General features: G+C 54.5%; 1 protein-coding gene across 23 annotated transcripts in view; it reads left to right on the forward strand.

Annotated features, from left to right (window-relative positions):
- The window catches only part of LOC105465246 (dysferlin), a 233,762-nt gene that overhangs the window by 117,540 nt on the left and 91,073 nt on the right, over nucleotides 1-25,149 (forward strand). For all 23 annotated transcript variants that reach the window (XM_071076889.1, XM_011713554.3, XM_071076895.1 and 20 more), the window contains 4 exons: nucleotides 122-264; nucleotides 3,741-3,914; nucleotides 19,236-19,329; nucleotides 19,870-19,947. In XM_071076889.1, the coding sequence (XP_070932990.1) occupies nucleotides 122-264; nucleotides 3,741-3,914; nucleotides 19,236-19,329; nucleotides 19,870-19,947 (489 nt within the window). The remainder of the gene's footprint in view (nucleotides 1-121; nucleotides 265-3,740; nucleotides 3,915-19,235; nucleotides 19,330-19,869; nucleotides 19,948-25,149) is intronic.

Below are 25,149 nucleotides of genomic sequence, written 5' to 3' on the forward strand. Positions count from 1 at the left end.
CAAATTAGGACCGAGAGTCAGTGGCCGCTCAAGAGTCTGTGACCATGCCCCAAATTCAGAGATGGTCCCAGGAGAGATGGGGAACTGCCAAGCAATGAGTGACGGGTTCCCCCTCCCCCAGGCTGGGAGTATAGCATCACCATCCCCCCGGACCGGAAGCCGAAGCACTGGGTCCCTGCTGAGAAGATGTACTACACACACCGACGGCGGCGCTGGGTGCGCCTGCGCAGGAGGGATCTCAGCCAGATGGAAGCGCTGAAGAGGGTGAGCCAGCAGATGGTGGGTGGGAGTGAGGCCCCTGATCGCAGGTGACCAGCAGGCACAGGTGCAGACCTGCATGCACACAGACACCTGCATGTGTGCACATGGTATGCACAGACACCTGGGACTCACTGGAGGTGCTCACAGATCACACCAGGCACACCCAAAGATCACACCCAGCATATACACAGATCACACCCAGCACACAGATCACACCCGGCACACCCACAGATCACACTCAGCACACACAGATCACACTCAGCACACAGATCACAGTTGGCACACCCACAGATCACACCCAGCACATGCACAGATTACACCCAGCACACCCAAAGATCACACCCAGCACACACAGATCACACCCAGCACACCCACAGTTCATACCCAGCACACCCAGATCACACCCAACACACCCACAGATCACACCCAGCACACCCACAGTTCATACCCAGCACACACAGATTACACCTAGCACACCCACAGATCACACCCAGCAGACTCACAGTTCACACCCAGCACACCCAGATTACACCAAACACACACACCCACAGTTCACACCCAGCACACCCACAGTTCATACCCAGCACACAGAGATTACACGTAGCACACCCACAGATCACACCCAGATCACACTCAGCAAACACACAGTTCACACCCAGCATACACAGATCACACCCAGCATACCCACAGATCACACCCAGTATGGATCACACCCAGCACACACATAGATCACACCCAGCACACACAGATTATACCTAGCACACCCACAGATCACACCCAGCACACCCACAGATCACACCCAGCACACACAGATTACACTTATCACACCTACAGATCACACCCAGCACATGCACAGATCACACCCAGCACACACAATCACACCCAGCACACACACAGATTACATCTGGCGTACCCACAGATCACACCCAGCACACCCACAGATCACACCCAGATCACACTCAGCAAACACGCAGTTCACACCCAGCACACACAGATCACACCCAGCACACCCACAGATCACCCCCAGATCACACTCAGCAAACACATAGTTCACACCCAGCACACACAGATCATACCCAGCACACCCACAGATCACATCCAGTATGGATCACACCCAGCACACCCACAGATCACACCCAGCACACACAGATTACACCTATCACACCTACAGACCACACCCAGCACATGCACAGATCACACCTAGCAGACACAGATTACATCTAGCATACCCACAGATCACACCCAACACACACAGATTACATCTAGCACACCCACAGATCACACCCAGCACAGGCACAGATCACACCCAGCACACACAGATTACACCTATCATACCTACAGATCACACCCAGCACATGCACAGATCACACCTAGCAGATACAGATTACATCTAGCATACCCACAGATCACACCCAGCACACACAGATTACATCTAGCACACCCACAGATCACACCCAGCACATGCACAGATCACACCCAGCACACACAATCATACCCAGCACACCCACAGATCACACCCAGCACATACAGATCACACCCAGCACACACACACTTCACAACCAGCACACACAGATCACACCCACCACACCCAGCACAGATCACACCCAGCACATCCATAGATCACACCTGGTACATGCACAGATCACACCCAGCACACAGATCACACCCAGCAAATGCACAGATCACACCCAGCACAGATCACAACCAGAGATCACACCCAGCACATGCACAGATCACACCTAGCACACCCACAGATCACACCCAGCATACAGAAATCACACCCAGCACACCCATAGATCACACCCAGCACAGATCACACCCAACACACTCACAGATTGCACCCAGCACACACACAGATGCTTATAGACAGACACACTCAGATGCCCATGATTACAGGAGATCACATGCAAAGTTCACACACTGACCTGGAAGATAGAAAGACACCCACGGACTGTGTCTTAGGCTGGGTTTCCTGGAGGCAGAGGCTAAGACGTGGATTTGGCTGCACGTTATTGGGGCAGTGCCTTTGGGAGTGTGAGGAGCAAGGATGCAGCTTCAGGCAGGTCAGCTGGGGCCTGAGCTGTGGCCTGGGGAGGTGCACAACTTGGAACACCACAGAATCCTCATCTGGAGGCAGGGCTGGGCTTTGTATCCTCTTAGTCATTTGTCTAAGCTTGGGGTTGCTGGGGTGAGCTGGAGCACATACCTATCTCTTCAGTGAGGGGATTTCCTTTAGCATGGGGGTTCCCCGGAGCAGGTAACTTCTGGGAGCTGGGAGCTGTCGATGCTGATGGCAGCTGGGGATGGGTGCGCCACATGTGTACACTGGCTGGTGAAGGGGCTGGGGCGGGCCCCATTGGCATTCATGCAACGCAAGCATACATGCCCACAGTTAAGCACAGATGCCACAGGACACTGTCAGGCCCATCGTACACACGGATGAACCCACGCAAGCATGTGCACTTGCTCCGGGGTCACACAGGGGCCTGTGCACTGCACAGCCTCTGTGCCTGCCTCCCCTGAACCTTCTTGGTCTATGATCTTCCTTTCTAAACGCACATTTGAATTTTGGCTGAAGAACCAGACCTCCCTTAGTTCAGGAGTAGCCTGTGGCATGACCCAGGTTCCTTCCTTTCTCCTTGGGGGCAGAGAACCTACAGAGGACTGTTGCTGGGTCCAGGGAGGGGCAAGGCTTTTGGACAACCAGCTGTTCCTGGTTCTGTGAACCAGACAGATTCAACTTTCTCCCTGAAGGGGCATCTAGCAGACAGAGGCAAAGCCTGCCCAGGCTCATGTGCCTTGCCCGCCACCCCACAGCCAGCATCCTTCCTGGAGAGGGGCACAGCTGGCCTCCAGGACTAGCCCTTGTCACTGTGCTTCTGGCCCAGACGTGAGGTGGTGTCTGACGACAGTGCCAGGTCACTCTCTCTCAGGAACTGAATGGCAAGGGGGTTCCCAGGACTCCCTTCAGGCCTGGGAAAGGGACCCCATGAACGAGGTACAGGGGGTGCCTCCACAGCTGAGTTGGGTCTACCCCCTGGGGAGAAATTGGCTGTGGTTGGGAAATAGGATCTTTCTTTTACCTGTGAGCTGCAGACCCATTACAGGATGTGAAGATGAAAAAGGAAATGACAAGAAAACTTTGGATTCATGAAATCCACCCAGAATTCAAACAAATAAGCAAGTCAAAAGCCCAGTGTTTTCATCACTGCGTCAGTCTACCTTCCCTTTCTGGGTGTTCGGTTCTCCCCGCAGCCCACGGAGCCTCCTCTCCCCTCCTGATTTTCTGACCCGAGGTTCCTGTGGCTGCAGAAAGCCTCTCTCCTCTAGGTGGCTCTCCCAGGTTTTCCCACCTGGAGGGTCTGGTGTGGGAGCTGGTGGGGAGTTGTCATGGAGGACAGGAAGGCAAAGGTAGAGCTGAGCACAGGACTCCCCCAGCCTTCCCACTGGCCTCTGAGTCTGCCCCTTCTCTTGTGCAGCATAGGCAGGCGGAGGCAGAGGGCGAGGGCTGGGAGTACGCCTCTCTTTTTGGCTGGAAGTTCCACCTCGAGTACCGCAAGACAGACGCCTTCCGCCGCCGCCGCTGGCGCCGCCGCATGGAGCCCCTGGAGAAGACGGGGCCTGCAGCTGTGTTTGCCCTCGAGGGGGCCCTGGTACGTGGGGCTGCGCTTGTCCTGGGTCGGGTGTGGTGGATCTTGGTTACCCAGGGCTGTTCGGGCTGACGTGGGAGAGGCACAGGGACCCCAGGTTAGGACTTTCAGATGGAACACTGGCTGGTCATCCTGGCGTCTGTATCTGTGGGGCGGCATGTGGGGAAAGCAGCCCCAGTCTGGGTGTTCTCCTAAAATGAAAAAGCTTCCTTGGCACTGAAACACTTGCTGCTACTACTTTGAGGTGTCAAGATGAAAGCAGAGGGGAAGATGGCCTTGGCCATCTGGCTGACCTGTGCCTGGCTGGCTGGCATGAAGATGGGCGAGGAGGCCCTTGGGAGGAGTGAGAGAGGTCTTGTGGCCCCAGAGTGTCCTTGGTTGCACGTACATCCTCTTGAGGCAGAGACCATCTCTTGGGCATCCCCAGCAATTTTGGGGAAGAGGTGTGCCTCAGAAGCTGAGCCCAGGATGGCTTCCCTGCCCAGGGTGCACTTTCTGTTAGACGCTGAGCCCAGGATGGCTTTCCTGCCCAGGGTGCACTTTCTGTAGCCAGTGGAACTAGGGTAGGCTCAAGGTTCTCCAGGACCTGGGTGACGGGCTCCCCAAAAGAGAGGAGCAGGTGCCTCGGGGACAGTCTGAGCAAGCACTCGGTACTGGCACATAGCCAGTCCCCGCTCTGCTGGGGAAGGAGCTGCTTCCTCTGAAATCCAGCCAGGACTGGCACCTCCCTGGGGGGTTTGGGCTTGGGCCCTAGAGAGCGGGTCCCATGGGATGTGAGGGTGTCCATGTGAAGCCAGCTGTGTGATTGGGGTCAGGCTGGGCACCTATCTGTAGGACAGTCTGACTTTGAAGGCAGGAGGAGTGCTGTGGGGAGGCTCAGGATCTGTTGGGCTGGGCACCGGCAGGGAGGTGAAGCCAGCAGTGGCCCTGAGAGTGAGTGGGCAGGCTGGGGAGGCTCTGTCAGTCTCAGGCCTCGATGGTGGGTAAGGCCCAGCAGTGGTGGTATAGAAGAGGAAGCTCTCTGGGGGCCTGAGGACGTCAGAGGAGCCTGCCATAGGCTTTGGAGAGAGCCCCTCCCTTGTCCTGGGGCCAGGTCAAGGGGAGGCTGAGGGGAGGTAGCAGAACTCTCGGCTCTGGACTGTGGACTGGTCTTCTGGCCAGGGTGGGGCAGGATAGGATGGAGCTGCTGCCGAGGTCAGAGCAGTTGGGGAGCCTCCTGGGGTGGGGCTGGTGTTCTGTGGCCCCCTCTGCTTTGAGTCAGAAAGGGCCTGTCCTGGACACTGGGCAGGGGCTGGTGATGGTCCTGTGGCTCTAGCTGAGGGGTGGGGTATAAAGACCTTGGCAGGCGTCAGAGTCAGGGCCAGGTCTGAGAAGGCCAGGAAGGCACCTTGTGTAATCAGGAACTGTTTCCATCAGCCAGAGCTCCACCTGAAGGAGCTGAGGAGAAAAGGGGTTTGTGGGCTCACAGAGCTGGGAAGAACCCAAGAGGTGAAGCAGGCATTAGGCCTGGCAGGAAACAGGTTCACACACTGTCCCCAGGAGTTGTACCCCGTCTTGGCCTTGTCTCATACGGGCTCTCTCTGTGTGGTAGCAAAGATGTTGCTGGTGACGAAAGGCCAGCATCGTCCCTCCGGTCAGCAGAGTCCTGCTGGATAAAGTAGCCCAGCCCACAGCGCCACACTCTGTTTTCCTTGCAGCTGGAGACCCCCGAGTGCTGCTTTCTCAGTAATGTCAGTGAAGTCTGGGGCATGACTGACCGGCTCTGCCTGGTGGTGCCCCGCCAGCCCCTGCGCCTGGGTGAGGGATGGAGCATTCTGATTGGCTGGCATGGGCCATGCCCCTTCTCTGTGATTGACAGTGCCACCAGATTGGGGAAAGGAGCTTCTGAAAAGAAAAACAAAAACCAAAAACCAAAGCAGTGTTGGGCAAAGAGCTCCAGATGGTCTAGACAGTGACCAGAGCACTAGGGAGCCAGTGTCAGTTATTGACAAGAGGAGTTCTCTAGTCAGAGCTGGGCTTTAGGACCATCAGTCAAGCAGCCATAGAGGATGTTTGGCTCCCATCAGGAAGCCTCAGGAGTCTTGGGTAGAGATCCACGAGAGGTGACCACCTGGCGTGAGGCCGTGGGGCTGAGGTGGAGGGAGGTGGGACTGCAGAGTTTGGGGAGGGAAGAGTCAGAGGTGGACAGTGGGGCCCCTGTGGTTGCCAGGCCGCAGGGCGGGGTGGGGCGGGCTGTGATGAGTTCACGGTTGGCCCTGGCAAGGCTGACACACACGGTGAAGTGCTGTGTGAGGGAGACAGAGCTGATGGCTGCCTGCCAGGCGGCCCAGGGCAGGAAGGCTGGATCGGGGAGCCGAGGGGGCTGGGAGTGGGATAGAGGTGACTGGAGACACGTGGACAAAGCGTGGATGGGCCCTCGGGCTGGCTAGGGCCTGGAGGAAGAAAGTGACAAGGCTGGGGGACCCAGGCCAAGCTTTCATGGCTCAGCGCCTGGGAGAATGAGGGGGGCACTTCCCAGAAGCAGAGAGACCGATCTGTGTATTCTTCTCATGGAAGAGACTGTCCTGAGGGATCGCTGAAACCAGGCGTGAAGTCAGCAGCCATAGGCGGGTGATGGATTGTAATTCACCTGTGACTTGCCTGTGATACATGGAAGAGACCAATGTGGCAAAGCCCTGAGTCCTGGGACAGCTTGGCTGGCGGAAAGAACCAGAGAGGGAGGTAATGGCTTCAGAAGGCGGATCCCACAGACCTGCAGCTGGAGGAGCAGAGAGTTTTGGAAGGTTTAGGTGTGTCTGGCATTTGGACAGGGCCACAGGCCCACTTGACTGTCTGGAAGACTCTATACCTGAGTGACACACACTCACACAGTGTCTTACACACCAGCACACACACCAACACACTCTCTCCACACATTCATACACACCAACACACACACCAACACGCACTCTCTCGCCACACACTCATACACACCAATACACACTCATACACACCAACACACACACTCTTCAGACACTCATACACACCAACACACACATTGTCTTACGCCAACACACACACCAATACACTCTCTCCACACATTCATACACACCAACACATACTAACGCACACATATACACTCATACAACACCCCCACACACTAACACCGATACTAACACATACGCAATCACATTCTCACATACCCTCACACACACCAACACACTCGCTCCACACACTCCCATACATACCAACACACACCCATTCTCATGCACCCCCCACTCTCTCACACTAATGTACACAATCACACACACACCCTCACACACACCAACACACTCTCTTCACACTCATACACACCAACACATACATACACACATTCTGACATACAGTCTCTTACACACTCACACGAACACATACACAATCACATGCACACACACACACACTTTCTCTTTCACCCTCCCACTCCCCCTCCACAGTCTCCTTTCCATCTTCCTGCCAGGACCCAGAATGGTTTGGGCTCCCGCTGCCGAGCTGCTGTCTTTGTCCTGGGATGTCCTGATGCCCCAGCACAGCTTTGGGGCTAAGGTCCTCCCTGCATCCTGGGGAAGGTGGTTGGATTTTCTGGGTGCTAGGACCCGGCTTCTGTCCTGAGAGCTGGTCTTTGCCCACGGGTCCCTGATGCCTGGTGACTCATTGGTGGGATGCGTGAGGCCTCTGTGGCTCGAATTCTGCTTTCCCTGCTTACTAGCTGTGGACAGGTCACTCATGCCATTAGTGACTCTCTTTCCCCACTCGCGCAAGTAACTGAATCCCAGGGCCATTGTAAGGATTAACGAAGATGCATGTTGCGAAGCGCTTCTCAGACTTAGCAAAAGTAGGCGCTGTCTGGGGATATTGTTAAAATGCAGACTCTTGATTCAGGGTCTGGTAGGCCCCAAGAGTCTCTGTGTCTAACAAGCCTCCACGTGATGCTGATGTCGCCGGTGCAGGGGCCATCTCGGAATAGCACAGATGTGAAGTACAAAGTGCCTCATCAAGATGGGGCTCCCATTGGCCCCCCACTTGGGTGCCCTTCTGAGAGAGGCAGAGCGTGTGCATTCCTGCTGGGAGGTGTGTGACCAGGGTCCTGGAGAGGGAGGTATGGCAAGATGACATGTTCTCCCTGCTGCTTGGTGGGGGAAACGTGGTCTTTACTTCTAATGATCTCCTGATCTGCTGGTGGAGGCCTGGCTCATGGGGAACTCTTGTCTGATCAAGAAGAGAGATGTTCACATGTGAGTGCAAATAAACCCCTAGAATCTGCATCTTTGAAGTGTTGGAGGTAGAATAAGAATCATTCCAGAGGGGCAGTGTCTAATGAGGGAGGCTTCTTGAAGAAGGATGTTGGGAGGCAGGCCTAGCAGGGGCTGGGGAAGGACCATGGGTGGAAGCCAGGTAGCCTTGCTGGTAATCTGACAGTTCAGGACCAGGTCTGTGGCGCCCCCTTGCTTCCTGCCACCTTTTCCCTGACCCACACGTCCACCAGCGGGCTGGGCCTTGCCTGCCAGCTCCCCTCTGGAAGACGTCTTGTTGGAAGGCAGGCCCTGTCTGCTCATTAGCACGGGCAGCCTTTCCCTGAAACCTTCTGCCGGGGCCAAGCCTGGCTCCCTCCACGGAGCGGGAGGCCCTGGCTCCGTCTGCTAATCGTCTGCTGTCTCCATCCCGAGCATTATTTTATTTTCGTATTATTCTTTTTCCAGCTAATATCCTGGCATTTCCAAAGACACCGGGTTTCATAATCTTCCTGGCGTTCCCAGGGAGCTGGGAAGCAGAGCACAAAGCCGCTATTATAGCGCGTTCCATCCAGCCTCCCTCTCCACCCCACACCCCTTGTGGCCACAGCAGCCACCACCGCCGCCTCCCACCCAGTCACCCCCTCCTGACGCCACCGGCCTCTCTGGGAACTCTGGTGACGGCTGCTGGGATGAGCTCATAGAATCCATCCTGTTGCCCTTGCCCTGAGCCTGCACTCCATGATCGAGGATTTTTCCAAGCCCTGCCTCTGTGCTTGGCCCTGAGTATTGGGAAGGGTTCTCTGAGATGCCTGGGCCTGGCAGGGAGGGGAGGGACAGAAACGTCGGCAACGTGTGCTCAGAATCTTGGAGATTTTTGCTGCTGGAAGAAACTTTCTTTTTCTAAAGGCGTGCCTGACCTGCCTTGGGAGATGTAGGAGCATCTTGATATTGGATGCAAAGTTGTGCATGTGCACGCACGCAGGTATGATCTGGTGTAAGAGCCATGGTTTTATCCAATGCTCCAGGGGATCCAGGACCCCATAGAGGATAAGAATTATTAATGTTGATTTTACCATGTGCTAAAAACCAGGCTTTATATGCATCATCTCATAGTGACCCCAGAAGGCTGGATTCTATTATTAGCCCCATTTTATAGTTAGGGAGACTGAGGCTCTAGACCTGCACTCTCCAACACAGTAGCCACTAGCCAAGGGTGGCTAGTTAAGTTTACAGTTAAAGTAAATCAGAATAAGTAAATTCAATTCCCCAGTCAGGTCACACTTCCCGTGCTCAGTAGCCTCATCTGCCAAGTGGCCGGCTACCACATTGGCTGGTGCAGCCACTGATGGTTTGATCACTGCGGGAAGGTCTACTGGACAGTGCTGCTCTGGAACAACTCTGAGCCCTAAAGTTGCCCTGGAAAAAGCAGAGGCCTGAGCGGGGATGTCCAGCAGCACAGCACAAGTCAGTGCTAGAACCAAGGTCCGGGCAGTGGCTCGTCTGCCCCTCTCTCCAGGTGTCTCCTGACCAGCAGCGAAACCCCCATCTGGCGCTTTCATTCCCCCACTTCCATGAGGGCACCATGTCCCTCCTGCTCCATGGAGTCCTTTGTGGTAGAGTCCCAGGGTGGGAGGATTGGATGCTGCTGGCTAGACACCTCTGTCCTGGGCAACCTTCTCCTCGCCTGATAGCCAGGCAGCTTGGCAGTCCTGGGGCAGTTGGGCAGCTAGAGAGGACCTGGCCCCCCAGCCTCCATCCTGGGAAACCTCCAGAGGGTTGGTGGAGGCCAGCGTCCCGACTGCAGTAGAGAGGACCCTTGGAGACAGGCGGCTCAAGCCTGGGCCGGTGAGGCAAGGCCAGTTGGGAGTCAGAAGTGCAGGGAAGTGGGTCAGGGAAAGGCTGGTTCCAGAGAGAAGTAATCTGGGATTTGAGCTGGCTGAAAAGGAGGTCAGATGTGGATGGGGAGGGAGGGGCAGCTCTGTGCCTGAAAGGAAGCCATGCTGTGGGCAGGGGACCCAGGCTTGGTTCCCAGAGCTGTCACTGTGAGCAAGGGCAGGCCCTGGGAGGCACGAGGGGTTTACCTCATTAGGAAACAAGGCCTACGGCTGGGTCTGGGGCTGGGGTGTTAGAAGGCAGCTCTGTGGATCTCAGGACTGTTTCTTGAATATTCAAGCTGAGCACCTGTTCTATACCTGGCATCGTGCTAGCATGGGCAGCTTGAGGGCTGGGTCCCCTCTCAAGCAGAGGCCTCGCTGCTCTTCCTACTGCCCCACAGTAGGGGACAATTTGGGTAACTCTAAATGTGTGGACCCTGCGTCTGTCTCGCTCAAGATTTGAACCCCAAGGTCTGGAGGATTCAAATGCTTGTCCATGTGCCTCAGGCAAAATGCCAGTGCCCAGATTCATGGCTGCAGAGTGTGTTACAGTCGGGGGCATGTGTTGGGTGTCCCCCATGCGGCTCATTGTACACGTATGAGGGTCTTCATCTGCCATTGCTAGAGTGACCGTATAATTTACTGTCCAGTCTGGAACACTATTAATAATCACGCTGGGAAAACAGGCGTAAGTAGGACCATTCCAGGCAAACTGGGCCATAGAGTTGTCCTAATTACCAAGGCACCCTGGCATGGGATGAAACCTGCTCCAGTGTTCTCTGCACGTCCACGTGTGGAGACATGGAAACCCTAGAAGGACAAACACACACACATACATGCTCGTGCCAGCCCACACGTGGCATCGTGGATCCTCCAGGTTTCCTGATTCCACCCTCCGCTCCCCAGGGGCCAGCCAGTAGTTTTGCAAGGAGTTTAGCAGCTGCTTCCAAGCCCTGGCTCCAGCTGTAAATTAAATGGGGTTGCACTCTCGCCTGCTATTCCACTTACGGTTGCAATCAGCCCTGATTAGAAAGGGAGTCTGTGTGTTCCTGCGTTCCATTCTGTCTTTTAAAGGGTTCCCCTCCTTTGGCCTGGGCTCCTGGCCTGCGTGGGGTTTCCCTGCAAGCTGAGGCTGGAGCAGCCAGGGAAATGAAGTGGGCTCTGGGTTCCCCACAGCCCTGACTTGGCATCCAATCGTCTGTAGCTCCAGAACTCTGCTCGGGTGCTTTGAGTTCTGATGGGATAGTAGGAGCCTGGGAAGAGCCTTGAGAGTGGGCAGGGGAACCCTGGTTCTGCCAGCTAATTTGCTGTGTAGTCCCAGGGAAGACCTTAACCTTTCTGGGTCCCAGTTTTCTTGCTTATCAGGTGGGAATGCTAAAAACACAACAAAAATAATAACCTCCTCTTATGCAGCAGGGGTCAGCAAACTATGCCCCACAGGCCAAATCTGGCCCTCTGCCTGCTTTTGTAAATAAGGCTTTATTGGCCAGTGGCTCACACCTGTAATCCCAGCACTTTGGGAGGCCAAGGCAGGCAGATGACCTGAGGTCAGGAGTTTAAAAGACCAGCTTGGCCAATATGGTGAAACCCCATCTCTGCTAAAAATACAAAAATTATTCAGAAGGCTGAGGCAGGAGAATCGCTTGAACTTGGGAGGTGGAGGTTGCAGTGAACTGTGATTGAGCCATTGCACCCCAGCTTAGGAGACAAAGGGAGACTCCGTCTCAAAAAAAAAAAAAAAAAAAAAAAAGGCTTTATTGGCACACAGCTGGTACTCATTCACCTACGTAGTGCCTGTGGCGGCTTTTGTGTTTCAGTTGCAGCAGAGACTCTATGGCCCACAAAGTCAAAAGTAGTTAGCACTTGGCCCTTTATAGACAAGGTCTGTCAACCTTGGCGTCAGGGCGTGTACCAGGGGCCAGCCATTGCCTTCTGCCCTGTCCACATAATATCTCATTTAACCCTTCCAGTAATTCTAAGAGACAGGGTCTATCAGCACTCCCATTTTACACATAAGCAAACTGAGGCAACCGAGAAGCCAAGTCATAATTGTTTAGCTGTGTTTCCTCCCATGAATATTGTGAAAAATTTTATGGATAATGGTTGGGTTGTGCAGGGTTTATAGCAGTCTACACTACATCATCATGTTGGCATTTGGACATCCCAGCAAAGCCCATAGTGAAGAGTGAAGATGGTGAAGACCTGGAAGGTCGCCCTGGCACTGTGCTGGTCAATGTTTAACAACCAGGTCTCCAGAACAGAACAGAACAAAACAAAACCCCAGCCCTGGTTTGTAGCATTTGCTGATTTCCATGGTGTAGATGTTCCAGCCATGAGCAATTTCGAGCTAGCAATGTGGCACCACTGAACATGGAGCTGGGAAGAGGCGGGCAGTAGCATACATATATATAATATTTCCATCGCAGATACATGAGACGGAAGCAGCCTCAGGAGCAGAGATAACAGGAAAAGGTAGTACAAGTATTAGAATGGGCCAGGCGTGGTGGCTCATGCCTGTAATCTCAGCACTTTGGGAGGCTGAGGTGGGAGGATTGCTTGAATCCAGGGAGGTTAAGGCTGCAGTGAGATGTGATTGCGCCACTGCACTCCAGCCTGGGTAACAGAGCAAGACTCCATCTCAAAAAAAAAAAAAAAAAAAAAAAAAAAAGGAATTAGAAGGATTTCAAGTATTTACCACCTTAGGTTTTTAAATATGGTTTCTTTAGTGGTAAATGTATATGATTTAATTTTTACTAATGGCTGTGTTTAACAACTGGCTTGCAGAATTCCTGAAAATGTAATCTGCTCTCGTGAACCACACCTGCTCACTCCAGCACCTGCTGCTCTCACGGCCCCCTGATCGTTTTTACATAAGAGATGGGGGATGACCCCCAACAGTAGTGCCCCTTCCAACAGCCCTGCCATGGGTGCTCTTGGGGCCCATCCTGTGTAGGAGTTGAGTCCTTCCCATAAAGTGAAGGGGGGTAGCCAGCCTCTAGCTGGTCCACACCCATCTGTTTGACTCTGCTGGGGCAGGGAGGGTCTCTGTGGCCTCCCCGGTGGCCCCTGAGATGTTTCCTTTTTGGCCACTGTGGGGCTTTCCCTTGCCTGCTCAGCCCCAGGAAGCTGCACTGCTTAGCCTGTGACTTGTTGCTGTGTCCACCCCGCTCTGGCCCTTCTGTCGCCTTACTGTCTCCACTTTGTAGATCCTGAGCCAGAACTTTAGGCCCTGTTTAGAGAAGGCACCATAGCAAACAGCGGGTCTGCAGACAGAAGGCACAGACACCCGGTGGTGCAGAAGGAATCTCAGACATGCTGGTGGGCTCAATCTTCGTATCGATCCGATTTAGGTGGGTTGAGGATTCCCCTTCGTAGGCTGTGTTTCCCCAGAACCTGCCCATCTTCTCCCGGCTGTGGTCCTTGGATGTCAGTCCTTGGCAGACTCAGGTGAGTCTGGCCATTGGCTCTGGGGACCCCTGGGGGAGATTCCTCATATTCCTATGCTCAGGCTCCTCCAGGGAGCCGTGGCTTCCAGCCGGGCAGCAGCGGGTTGGAGGCTGCCCAGTCCCCTGGACGAGCAGCAAGATCCCTTACACAGCTAGCCCGAGATGGAGTGTGTGGCCACAGACCGCGTGGCTGCCAGCCCCAGCCTGGGAGTCGCGGTGGCATGAGCTATCGAGGCAGGAATGTGACTGTGGGAAACCCAATGCCCTGGGCCTGGCCCTGGGGCTGGGCAAGAATATGTGTATGCGAGTGGGGGTGAAGGGTGGGTGGGCAGAAAACAGAGCATCAGCCTCTCCTGCAGCCTGGCTCTGAATGGGGCTCAGAGTAGGAGCAGAGGGAAACCGGCTCTCTGTCCCGGCCTTGCCCACCTCCCAAGCCTTTCCTCTAAGCCCCAGCGTGCTGCCGCTGCTCTCCCAGTTCTGGCACCCTCCTTCCCCTCCTTCAGAAAGCCTTCCTGAAGGGGCTTCCAAAGGCCCACCCCATTCCATCCCACCCCACAGATGGCCTCATCCTGGGGTGTAACTGAGTCCACATTAATCCCTTTTTCCATAGTAACATCAGACCTGACTCTGAGCTTCCTGAAGGTAGGAGGTGCTGTCTGACACACCTTTCCTGTCCTTTGCCCTGGGACCTTAGGCCTGGGTGCTGCACATGTGGCTTAGGGTGAGGGAATGCTGCTGATTGATCGCATGTGATACATCTTCATTGGATGCCCACTACATGCCCGATGTTGGACTGGGTGCAGGGGATAAAGGAGTGTGCATGCCTTGCCCGCATACATGGAGGGTGGATGCAAGGGAGAAGATAAGAGAGGCTGGATGGGGGCTGATGCTGAAGGCTGGGCAGCCAAGGAGGTGCCCATGCCTCAGAGATGATGCAGCTAAGGAAAAGCCCGAGTTAGCTCATTTGGAAGACATTCCAAATGGAGTGGACATCTCTATGTAAAGGCCCTGTGGCACAGGAAAGATGATGAATTCAGGACATTTACAAAGGGCCAGAGGGGAGGAGGAGTATTTAACGAGAGCCTGGAGAGATGAAAGAGTTAAACTAGGTACCTGCCAAAGACTGTGGGGTATCATTTCATTCAGTTTGCACTACTAGTTCTCTATAGGGCGCAGTTCCCCTCAACTTGTCCACAGGGGGACATTGGGCAATGTCGAGACATTTTTAGTGGTCATAACTCAGTGGAGATGCTACTGGTATCTAACAGGTAGAGGCCAGGGATGCTGCTAAACATCCTACAATGCACAGGGCAGCCTCATAGCAAAGAATATTCCAGCCCCAAATGTCAATAGTGCCAAGGTCGAAGAGCCCTGCGTTTTCCACAGTAGCCCTGTGTGGGTGCGTGTGAGGCTGTGTGTGTTAGAATGCAATTTTCAACAGTATTGGCAGGGATGGCCTCTCTGGGCAGGTGCCACTGGCTGCATGAGCAGCAATAGCCATTTCACAACTTGAATGGGCAATACCTGGCACAGAGTAGGTGTTTTGTAAATGGGTGGCACGTCCGAGGAGAGACAGATGGGAGGGAGATGCTTCCCCAAAGTTCCCAGATAGGGTTTTCAAGAGGCTTTGTTACTGGCTTTGAGAGAAATTCCCCAAGCTTGAGCACGCTGATGTCCACACCTGAAAACCAGAACGTACTTCAAAGTCAAGAAGGCATGACATTGGCGGATCCCCACCGGGCCGGCCTGTGTCACCTGCCCTCCTCAATGCCAACGCAGTTGTCTTCCCCTGAGGCAAGTGCCCATTGTTCGTGCATTCCCTCACTCGTTCACCAATGATGTGCTGGGCACCTACTGCCTGTGAGGTGCTCTGCTGGGTGATGGGTGCACTCTGGGAACCTGGCTGGGCTCTTGGCGGGACAAGAAGATGGGTGCTTGCAATGTTAGGTGGTGAGTGTAGTGGCTGGGGAAATTCAGGGCGAAGTGGGAGTGCCCAGGAGGGGTACCTAACACATCCTTGCAGGGCGACCTTGATGATAAGACTGCATGGAAAAGTCAGGGGACACACAGGGCAAGGGCCTGGCGGCAAGAAAGGAGACCCCAGAGTGTCCCAGCTGGTGTGAGCAGGTAGGGGTTGTAGGGGTGTGGGGCTGTGTGGGTTTGGTAGTGTCCTGACTGGCAGAGACTCAATTCAGAGGCCACAGTGGGCCGGGAGGGAGGGGTGGCCTTCCCTCTGCTCCCAGGGTCTAATGGGGCTGTATGGAGAGTCCAGGCTTCCCTGGGAGGGGCAGTGGACCAGAGGATATAAGGATGTTGGCCAGGTGTGGGGGGAATTTTGCCCAGAGTGTGAATCAGGGCGCCTGACTCGGGGGGGGTGTGTCTCCCCTGGTCCCCTGGTAATGCTTCTTCCCAAAAGTCCTCATCTGTCTCCCTGAGGTAGAGGGAGAAGGTCTGTACTCGGGTGGCAGATGGGGTAAGGGTGGGCAGCGGGTCCCTGGACCAGGTGTGGTGTGGCTGGGCCCCTCTTCTGGAGCCAGGTCAGGTTTTGGAAAGCAGACGGTGTGAGGGGCATTCCCAGAGGGCGTGCTAGTTCCTCTCCCGGCAGGACAGTCACTTGCAGGGCCAGGGCCTGCTAGGGGCCAAGGACTCAGTGAGGTCCACATGGAAATCCCAAGGAGGGAGATGCTGCTTCTGATCGCAGGCAGGAGGCCCTGCCCTTGGACAGAGACCCAGAACATGCTGCCAGAACCCCAGACAGAGGCCTTGGGAGTGGTGCTGACAGGGGCCTGGTGAGGGGGGCCATCTAGAGGAGGTGCGAGGTGAGTGGGGATGTGCACTGGCAGCCATCCGCAAGCAGGGAGGTCCCTGCAGGCGCTGGGAGGGAGAGAGGAAGATTGGGGACCTGGAGCTGGAGGCGCCTCCCTCCCTACGCTCACCCTAGCCCCCTACCTGCGGATGGGGCACCTGTGTGTGGCCAGACCAAGTTAGACGGACCACAGAGTCCATCCCGCCTACCCGCAGCTGAGTCCACCCCCATCCTCCCTGCAGCTGAGTCCACCCCCGTCCTCCCTACTCCCACTGCTCCCACCCTTTCCCTGTGCCCCAGCTGGAGGTGCTGGAGATGTAGGCATCACGCTTTGTTGCACCTGGGGGCAGGCCAAGCCCTATTTCCAGCGTAACGAGCTTTCCTTAGTGTCCCTGCCTCTCAAGTCCAAGTGGCCTGCTGGGCCCCCAGGTCTGGCTTTGTGTTTGGTGTTGCACACCCTGCAGCCAGGGGGGTGTTCTGTGGTCATTCGCTGCTGGGCTTGGTGCTCCCTCCAGTGGGACGCCAGTGCCTCAGGGCCAGGCCAAATGCCTTTCCTGCCAGGGGTCCAGGGCTTCCACACCTGTTCACAAGGGAGGATTTCAGGCCTTTGGGTCCTTCCTTGTATGTGTATCACACCTCTCCCTGTGTGTGTGTGTGTGTGTGTGTGTGTGTGTGTGTGTGACAGACAGACAGAGAAACCATGTATAAACCACCTGGAGGCATTGGGAGAGGCCCTTGCTGGCTTGCCTGATTCTTACTGAAATGTCCACTTTAACACCTTGGAATCATTTTGAACAAATATGAGTGATGTGAATACCACTTCCAGCACATGACAAACTTTATAGTTTATGACACGCCCCCTCCCCAAGCCCTGTAAGGTCATTGATAGCTAACATTTCTTGAGCATTTACTGTGAGCCAGGAAATGTGCTAAGAACTACATGTTCTCTATCTTCTTTAATAATCAAAGCAACTCTCTAAAATAGCTACTGTATAATTATCCCAAATTTGTAAAGTGATTGATTCAGAGAAGTGAAGCAACTTGCCCAAAGTCACACAGCCAGTAGTCAATGGCAGGGCCAGAACTGGAGCCCAAGGAATCTGACTTCAGAGCCCATGTTGAAGTTGTGGCTAAAGGAAGAGGAGAGTCTGGGCATCTCCCTGTCAGAAATGAGGATGTCCTGTAGTGGAAGTCAGAGCCCACCCAGGGATAGCAGGACCTTGGAGAGTCCCCTGGGAGAACAGAGGGACTCAGTCTTTCCCAAGTGTGTGTTTTGCAGACCCTTTGCAGCAGTGGAGCAGAGGAAGGCCCAGCCACCCTTTAGGGTGCAATTCTTTGTTGACCCAGAGTGACCAGGGCAGGCTTTGCTTAGGTGTCCTAAGATGATCTGAAGACGGGGCGGCCTGGTATGGTTGACGGCACCTCTGGCTGTGGAACAGCGTAAGCTTGCTATGGGAGTGAGTACGTCTGGGACAGCTTTAAGGAGTGTGGTTTGCCTGAAGCCAAGGGCCGGGATTGGGGGAAGAAAGCCTTGGTGTTGGATGGGGAAAGATAGGGCGGGTCACTGGGGGTCTGACTGGGAGAAGGCTGGACTGGACCTTTCAGGCCACTGAAGGATTCAGGCCAAGGAGCCGCACAGTGACTGAGGGTGATGAAGCTGGTTTTGGCTTGGGGATGGCCTGGCCAGAGGTGGGAGAACAGGTGTCCAGGGAGGCTTCTTGGACAAGGGGGTCTGGACTGAGCCCTGAGGGTGGGCATGGTGTGGAGAGCAGGGGCACAGTAGTGGCAGTGGTGTCTTGTGTTGGAGGCAGTGGGGGGCTTTGGAGCTTCAGAGCCTGGGGAGAGGTTGAAATTCTTGGGAAATGGTTCCCGGGTGAAGGTCAGGGTGGCCCAGCAGAAGAATCCTGGGAACTGGCCACTCTGAGTGGGCCTGGTGGGATGACGGGCTGTCTGAGGGAGAGCCAGGGTTTTCTTTCAAGGGTGTGTACACATTTGTGAGATGTGGGACTGAACAAGGAAGTGGAGCAGAGGCCACTTTATTACTTAACCCCACCCCTCTGAAATGGAGCAGGCGACAGTTTGGGTAGCGGGCAGGAGGGAGAGGAGAGAGGCACTTGGAGACATCTGAGTGAGTGCAGAGGGAGCAGACGGCACGGGGTGTCTAGTAACGGCCCCCAACTCTCCCCAGTCCCTCTGTAGGCTGTGGCTTGGGCTTCTGGCTCTGGGCTGAGAAAGTGCATCAGAGAGCTGGGTGTCTGGCCTAGGGAAGTGGTCTGGTCTTGGTGCTCCCCAAAGTGGTTTGTGGCTCAGTGGTTGGAGTCCAGAGCTAATGAGGGCGAGGTGGCAGGGCTGACCATCTAGCTTTATACACAGTAAATGGACAGCTTGGCTTCCAAGCCTGACTGTCCACCCACTCCTGTCCCCACCTCTGGCCTCAGCCTGAGCCCTGCTCACCCTCAGCAGAGTGGGAACTGGTGAGAGATGGTGGGTGTGTGGTACAGCTTCCTCCAGAGCCTGGGACCCAGCTCTGTGTTAGCAGGGGATGGCAGAGATGGGGACCCAGAGATGCTGGCCTGGAACCTCCACATTGCGATTCCACTGGACTTGTCCCTAGTGGACAGATCCCCATTTGATTCTCTCCTGGAGAGCCCCTTCGAGTCATTCCTTCTAATCTCTTTGCCTGAAACAACTAAAAATTCCGTTCTTGGCTCATCTGGTCTTCACTAGAGAGGGAGAAGAATTTCCCACAGTCCTTTGGTGCTTTGACATTGGAGTCTGGTGATTTTTTAGGAGAGGATAAGCTCCCCAGAATGAAAGTAGAGGCTGATGGCTCAGCTTTCAGCAGCAGAGAGATCTCCTGGCCCTGGGGATCTAACTCTCTGGGCTAGTCTCCCTGTCACCCCCAGGCCTGGGGGCAGAATCTGCCATAACCAGCTTCGTGTCTCCAGGGCGGCGTGGTGGACGACAAGAGTGAAGATTCCATGTCCGTCTCCACCTTGAGCTTTGGTGTGAACAGACCCACAATTTCCTGCATATTTGACTGTAAGTGAGGCTTCGAGGCATCTATGGGGTGATAGGGGTGTGTCACCTTATGCTTCTGTTTGGATAGAGTTATAAGATCAGGTGTGTATGTGGGGCTCTGGGGAGCTGAGTCTGTGTGCTTTTTGGTGGGTCAGTGCCGTGTGTGTGTGTGTGCATGTGTGTGCGCTCGCACGTGTCTATGCCTGTCTGTGTGGTGTGTCCACCCACTCAAATCTGATATCAGGCATTTAAGACCCTGTGCTCTGTGGCTGCTCCCATTGTCTGTTTGGCCTCCCCTCCTCCCCTCCTCCTCTACCTCTTCTCCCCCAGCCCTAGCCTGGCCCAGGGACACGTTAATTAGTCAGGTGTCCGCTTTCGAGCTGTGGAATGTTCTCCTGACCTCGCACAGTGGCCTTTATGGTTTCCCTCGTTCAGCCCCTCTGTCTGCTGCCCTTTCTAGGGACAGACTCCACCTCGCCCCGAGCCCCAGCTCTTAACCGCCCCAGCTCTTACCCACCCCAACCACTCACTCTGGCACCTCTATTTTTTCCCTTGTTGAAGATGGGAACCGCTACCATCTACGCTGCTACATGTACCAGGCCCGGGACCTGGCTGCGATGGACAAGGACTCTTTTTCTGGTAGGTGGGAGAGAGGCAGGAGAGTCAGAGACTGTGGGCTGAGAGCTGGGAATGGAGACATCTGGCTTTCCGGCAACAAGGGGTGCTGTTTGCTGGGTGCATGGAGGTGGGTGCTGTCGCCAGGGTCCTGTGGCTTCTTGGTTGTCAGGTGCAGCAAACTCTTGTCCATGGTCTGCTGGACTCCTTGGCAGGATCAGGCTTCGCTGACTGTCCCCTCTTTCCTGAAAGCTCCTCTGGCCTTGGCTCCAGCCGCCAGCCTCTGGAGGGCCCCTGCAGCCTCCTCTCTGACCTGCTCCTCCTTGATGCTTCACTGCCCTCGAATCCTGATGCTCCAAGAAGTCTTGTCTGTGTCCTCTCTCTGGACACCGGGGTCCCCCAACTTCTCCACCTTCACTCACCTCAGTTCATCCTGTGCAAACCTCCATGTGACCTTGCTCCCCAGCTTCCCCCACCCAGATCCAGGCTGCCTCGGCATTTCCTGCCGTGGCCCTGGGGTTGGCAGCCATCTGTTACCCAGGCTGGAAATTCTTAGTCACCCAGTCCTGAGGATTCTACCTCCTGAATCCCTCAGATCTGTTCCCTCCTCTTTAATGTCACACTGCCATCTGACACTGGCCTTGCCCCTTTGTGTCTAGGTCATTCTGGTTATCTCCTCACCTCCCTGGCACCTTCTGCACTGCCCCAGACACACCTGGTCACGTCCCTCCTCTGATTTCAAGTATAGACACTGACAGGAGCCTCCAACTCTTCAGCACAGCAGACAAGTCCCTTGTGATCTGGCCCTGTGGTCCTCACCTGGTTCACCTTTTGCTCGTTGCCCTCTATCCAGTAGCTCCAGCCCCACCAACTCTGTCCATGTTGCCCACGCCTGGCCTTTGCACTCAGTGATCGCTCTGTCTAGAATGCATTTGCTCCCTATTTCTAACCAGCAAACTCCTAGTCATCCTTCAAGACCCAGCCCAGATGCCCTCTGACTTCCCCAAGCCAAGCTGGTTGCTCCTTCTTCAGCGCTTGGCCAGCTCCTCACCTGCATCTCCCTCAGAGGCCTTCCCCACTGCACAGATTAACAGTGGTCTATCTCTGCTACCTCCTTCCTGCTCTAACCATAAGCTCCCCCAGGAAGGGGCCTCATCTTACGTTTGAACCTGCAGCACTTGATGGCTGAGTGCTCACTAGGTGCCCAGGCATTTTGCTGACATTATCTCCTGTAACCCTTACAACTGTCCTATGAAGTAGGTGGTCAACATCCCCATTTTATTGGTGAAGAAACAGAGACTCGGATAGGTTAGCTAAATGCTTGCATTGAAATTACTACCAAGTGTCAGAGCTGGGAATGGAACCCAAGGCTCTCGCCATCTAGTGACTGCTGTTTGGTTGAGTAGAACTGAGTTCTATGGGAGTGACTTCCTGGACATAGCATGGCTCTGCAGGTGATGGCCATCTGCTGACTTCCTTGCTGGTCCACTCTCCTCCCCGATGTGGGGTCCAATCTGCGTCCTCCTCTCCAGCAGCTATGGCCCTCAGTGGCCCATCCTCCAGCTCTGTGCAGCCAGGTGCAGGGTGAATGAGAAAGTTCTACCCTGTTTTGCTTTGGGGCCAGGGTCCTGAGAGCTCCCTCGAAAGTATGTACAGCAGCAGCCCGCCAGAATTGACAGGCCCAGGCCAGACAGGAATCTGCAGTGGCTACTTCCTGGGAAACTTGTCCAGGAGTCTGACAATTAGAACTTACTCTGAGAAAAAGGACATGGATGAGTTTATAGCCTTGCTTTCTCTCCCTTCCCGGGAGGGCGTGAGAGGTGAGGGTGCTGGGAACGGGTTTGTGAGAGGGGGGTGGCCATGTGGGGCCCAGGCAGAAGCCCCCTTGTCCTCTGTGGGCCCTGCAGGCCGAGGACCCCGCAGAGAGGGGAGGGAACTCCTTCAAGGGCCCAGCGCTGGGAGCCGATGCTCCCCTCTGGTAGGGCAGTGGCACCGGTCTGCGGAGACGTCACACTTTCCATCCTGGCCCCACCCCCTCCCCCAAATAAACATCCCTTGAGCTTTGAGGGCACTGCCCAGGGCTTCTTCAGAGGCCACTGGCTTCTGAATGAAAGGCCCGATTGAGCAGCTGCTGGAAAGGAAAACAGCAGCCAACATGGGTGAACCTATAAAACCCAGAGTGTTTATTTTCACTCCCAAACCCTAAACCAAAGCAATTTCTCCCCTGGAACTGACCCTGGGGTGGCTGGCGGCCGGAGGCTGTGCTCGGCCACCGGCTGGCATTTCTCTGAGGAAACTTATGTGTGAATCCGGAATGTCTGGGGCCAGGGGAGGGCCTGGCACAGTGTCTGTCGCCGATGCAGCTTCCAGCTGCCTGCCGGGTGTCTGGGGCAGAGAGGGCCCTTCTCGAGCCACTCTCCCAGTGCCTCTGACCTGTTGCTCTCTGGGCCTTTCCCCTGGGGCTCCTACAGCCCTGTGCTGTGCTCTTTGCTTCTCTCTACATGGTGGGTCTCGGGGCTGCCCGGACATTGGGGCCATGGCCGCTCCTTCTCCCTGGTTGAATATTTGAGGAGATAGGCAGGGGTTGCCCAGAAAACACTTGTTGAACAATATTGAACTTGGGAGAGGGAGGCTATCCTGGAGATATTGCCATCCAGATGGCCTGAGGGTTGCAACTTGAGTGGGGTTTGAGTGTATGGCTGGGATATCAATTTTCTGGACCAGTGGAAGGGCATCTGTGGCGTGTGCTTATGTGTTTATTAATGTGTATTCCCTGTGCAGCAATTAGTCATAAAAAACATAAAGTGATACTTAATTCAGTGACTTCTTCTCTTTTTTGAGCTAGAGTTTTGCTCTTGTTACCCAGGTTGGAGTGCAATGGCGCTATCTTGGCTCACTGCAACCTCTGCCTCCCAGGTTCAAGCGATTCTTCTGCCTCAGCCTTCCAAGTAGCTGGCATTACAGGCACCCGCCACCATGCCTGGCTAATTTTTTGCATTAGTAGAGACGGGATTTCCCCGTGTTGGCCAGGCTGGTCTTGAACTCCTGACCTCAGACGATTCACCCGCCTTGGCCTCCCAGAGTGCTGGGATTACAGGCGTGAGCCACTGTGCCCGGCCAGTTCAATGACTTCTTTTTGTTTTTGGGACGGGGTTGCCACTGCTTTGTGAACATCTGTTGTGTGTACTGGGTTTGCTTTGAAATGAAAAGCTATGACTTTAGAGGACTTAGAACACGTCACCAACACCACACCTAGCTCCGTCCTGCCCACCCCTTTGGTGTGGGGTGGGTAGCATTGCTTCCCTGAACAGTAGCTTGAGCTGAGTTACTCTTCATTGTAGACTGGTGTTTCTCACAGGGAACCAGGGAGGAAGGTGTCAGTCTGGCCCCTTCTGCCAGTTAAGAACTGCTGTTGTGGTTGGAGGGATCATAAGCTCTGCTTACAGAGCAGCCCGCCCAGATGGAGGACCCTCATGCAGCTCTATCATGAGGTCACTGTATTCCAAGGGATGACCCTCAGCTTAGGAGGGGCCCAGAAATCCCTCTGTGAGGGCCTCCCACGTCACGGCTCAGGGGCTTCAACTTGGCTAACCAAGCCAATGAGAGATGGCTGATAGACCAGATGCCACATCATTTATTAATTTACAGGGGTGAGTACCTCTCAAGAAAGTAGAAAGTCCTGTGCCCTCTTTGCTGGCCTTACAGCTCCAGGTAAGGTCACAGCGGTGGGCCAGGTAGGTGGTCCTGTGGGATAGTCCTGCCAGGCCAGGCTGCAGTGAGGTCTGATGAGCCAGAGCTGCCCACAGCTGGGGCCACGTCTTGATGACCGGTGCCTTAGTTTCCCTCAGATTCAGACTCAGTCCTGGGTGGTGCTGGGGATTTCTTGCTTTTGGGTTTCCCAAGTCTGAACTCCAGTCTCCCTTCCCAACCCCTTTTTAAGCACAGCTTTTTGTTAGGGTTGGCTCTGGCTGGGGCAATCCACCAGACGAGCTTAAGGAGGTGTTTTCCAAAGTGCATTGGAGGCTTGTGAAATGCTCCACTTAAAAAGGGTTCCTGAGTAAGAGAGACTGGGAAACACTGCACGCTTCAAGATTTACAATGCACAGTGGCATATGAGAGGCTCTAAGGCGGCGGCAGGGAAGGAGCCTGTTTAATCTGTTTAAGCACTCATTAGCTCCCCAGAGAACCCACCACTCAAAGAACACATTTTGGGAAACACTGATCTACAGGATTCAGTCCAAATTGCTCAGCAGGAATCCAGGACGGTTTGTGATCTACCCCTCCTCCCCTCCTGCCTCCTCTGTCCCCACTGCCCTGGTGCTCCCTTCGTCCCCTCAGCCAGACCAATGGCTTGCTGCTCCCCAAGTACCTAAAGTCTTTGGTGTGTTTACCCGTGCCATGCTTGCGCCTGGAATGCCCCCTTTTCCTTGGTCTGCACGGCCTACCTCCTCATCCTTGAGACCTGCTTTGGGAAGCCTGACTTGATGCCAGCAGGTGACATCAGGCGCTCCTCATCCCGGCCCCTGTATACTCCACTATTAAGTAGCACATCACCTTGTATTATACCCGTTTAGGTTACAATTTCCAACCAGTAGTCATACTCTTAAGAGCTTGGATTACGTCTCATTCATCTTCCTATCCCTAGCACTGTGCTAACCTCCCACAGAGTAGCCAATCAATAACTGTATAGTGAATGAATGATGCATTACAAATAACGTGAGAGTGAACATCTTTGTACATACATCTAGCTTTCTGGTGAATCTGGATGCCTCCCAGGAATATGGGAAAAGGGTATAAATGGTTTTATGTTTTTCAGGGCATAGTGCCCAATTGCTTTTCTGAAGGCTTGCTGAATTGCTTCCAGCAATAAAGGAGAGTACCTATTTCATCGACTCTTTGCCCATACCGGGTTTTTATAATTTTGAACAATTTTTCTTAATTTTATAGGAAAAATATTGCTGGAGTCTAGTTCTCATTTGCATTGCCTTGGTTATTGGCAGTCGATCCCACCCTCTCTGAAGGGCCCTTTCCTATGAGGTGGCGTGGTGGAAGGAGCACTGGACTAGGAGTCAGGGGGTCTAGTACATAGGATCATGGCTGAGCGACTTAGTCTTCCTGGGGAAAGCTCCCTTTTCTGAAAAATGGGGTGATACTTCCCACTTTGTCCCTGACCCTGGTGGTCTAAGTGGTTGGTAGGAAGGCCTGGGAGGAAAGCGTAGTGTATTG

This window comes from Macaca nemestrina, chromosome 13 (genome assembly GCF_043159975.1).
Source record: "Macaca nemestrina isolate mMacNem1 chromosome 13, mMacNem.hap1, whole genome shotgun sequence".
NCBI lineage: Eukaryota > Metazoa > Chordata > Mammalia > Primates > Cercopithecidae > Macaca > Macaca nemestrina.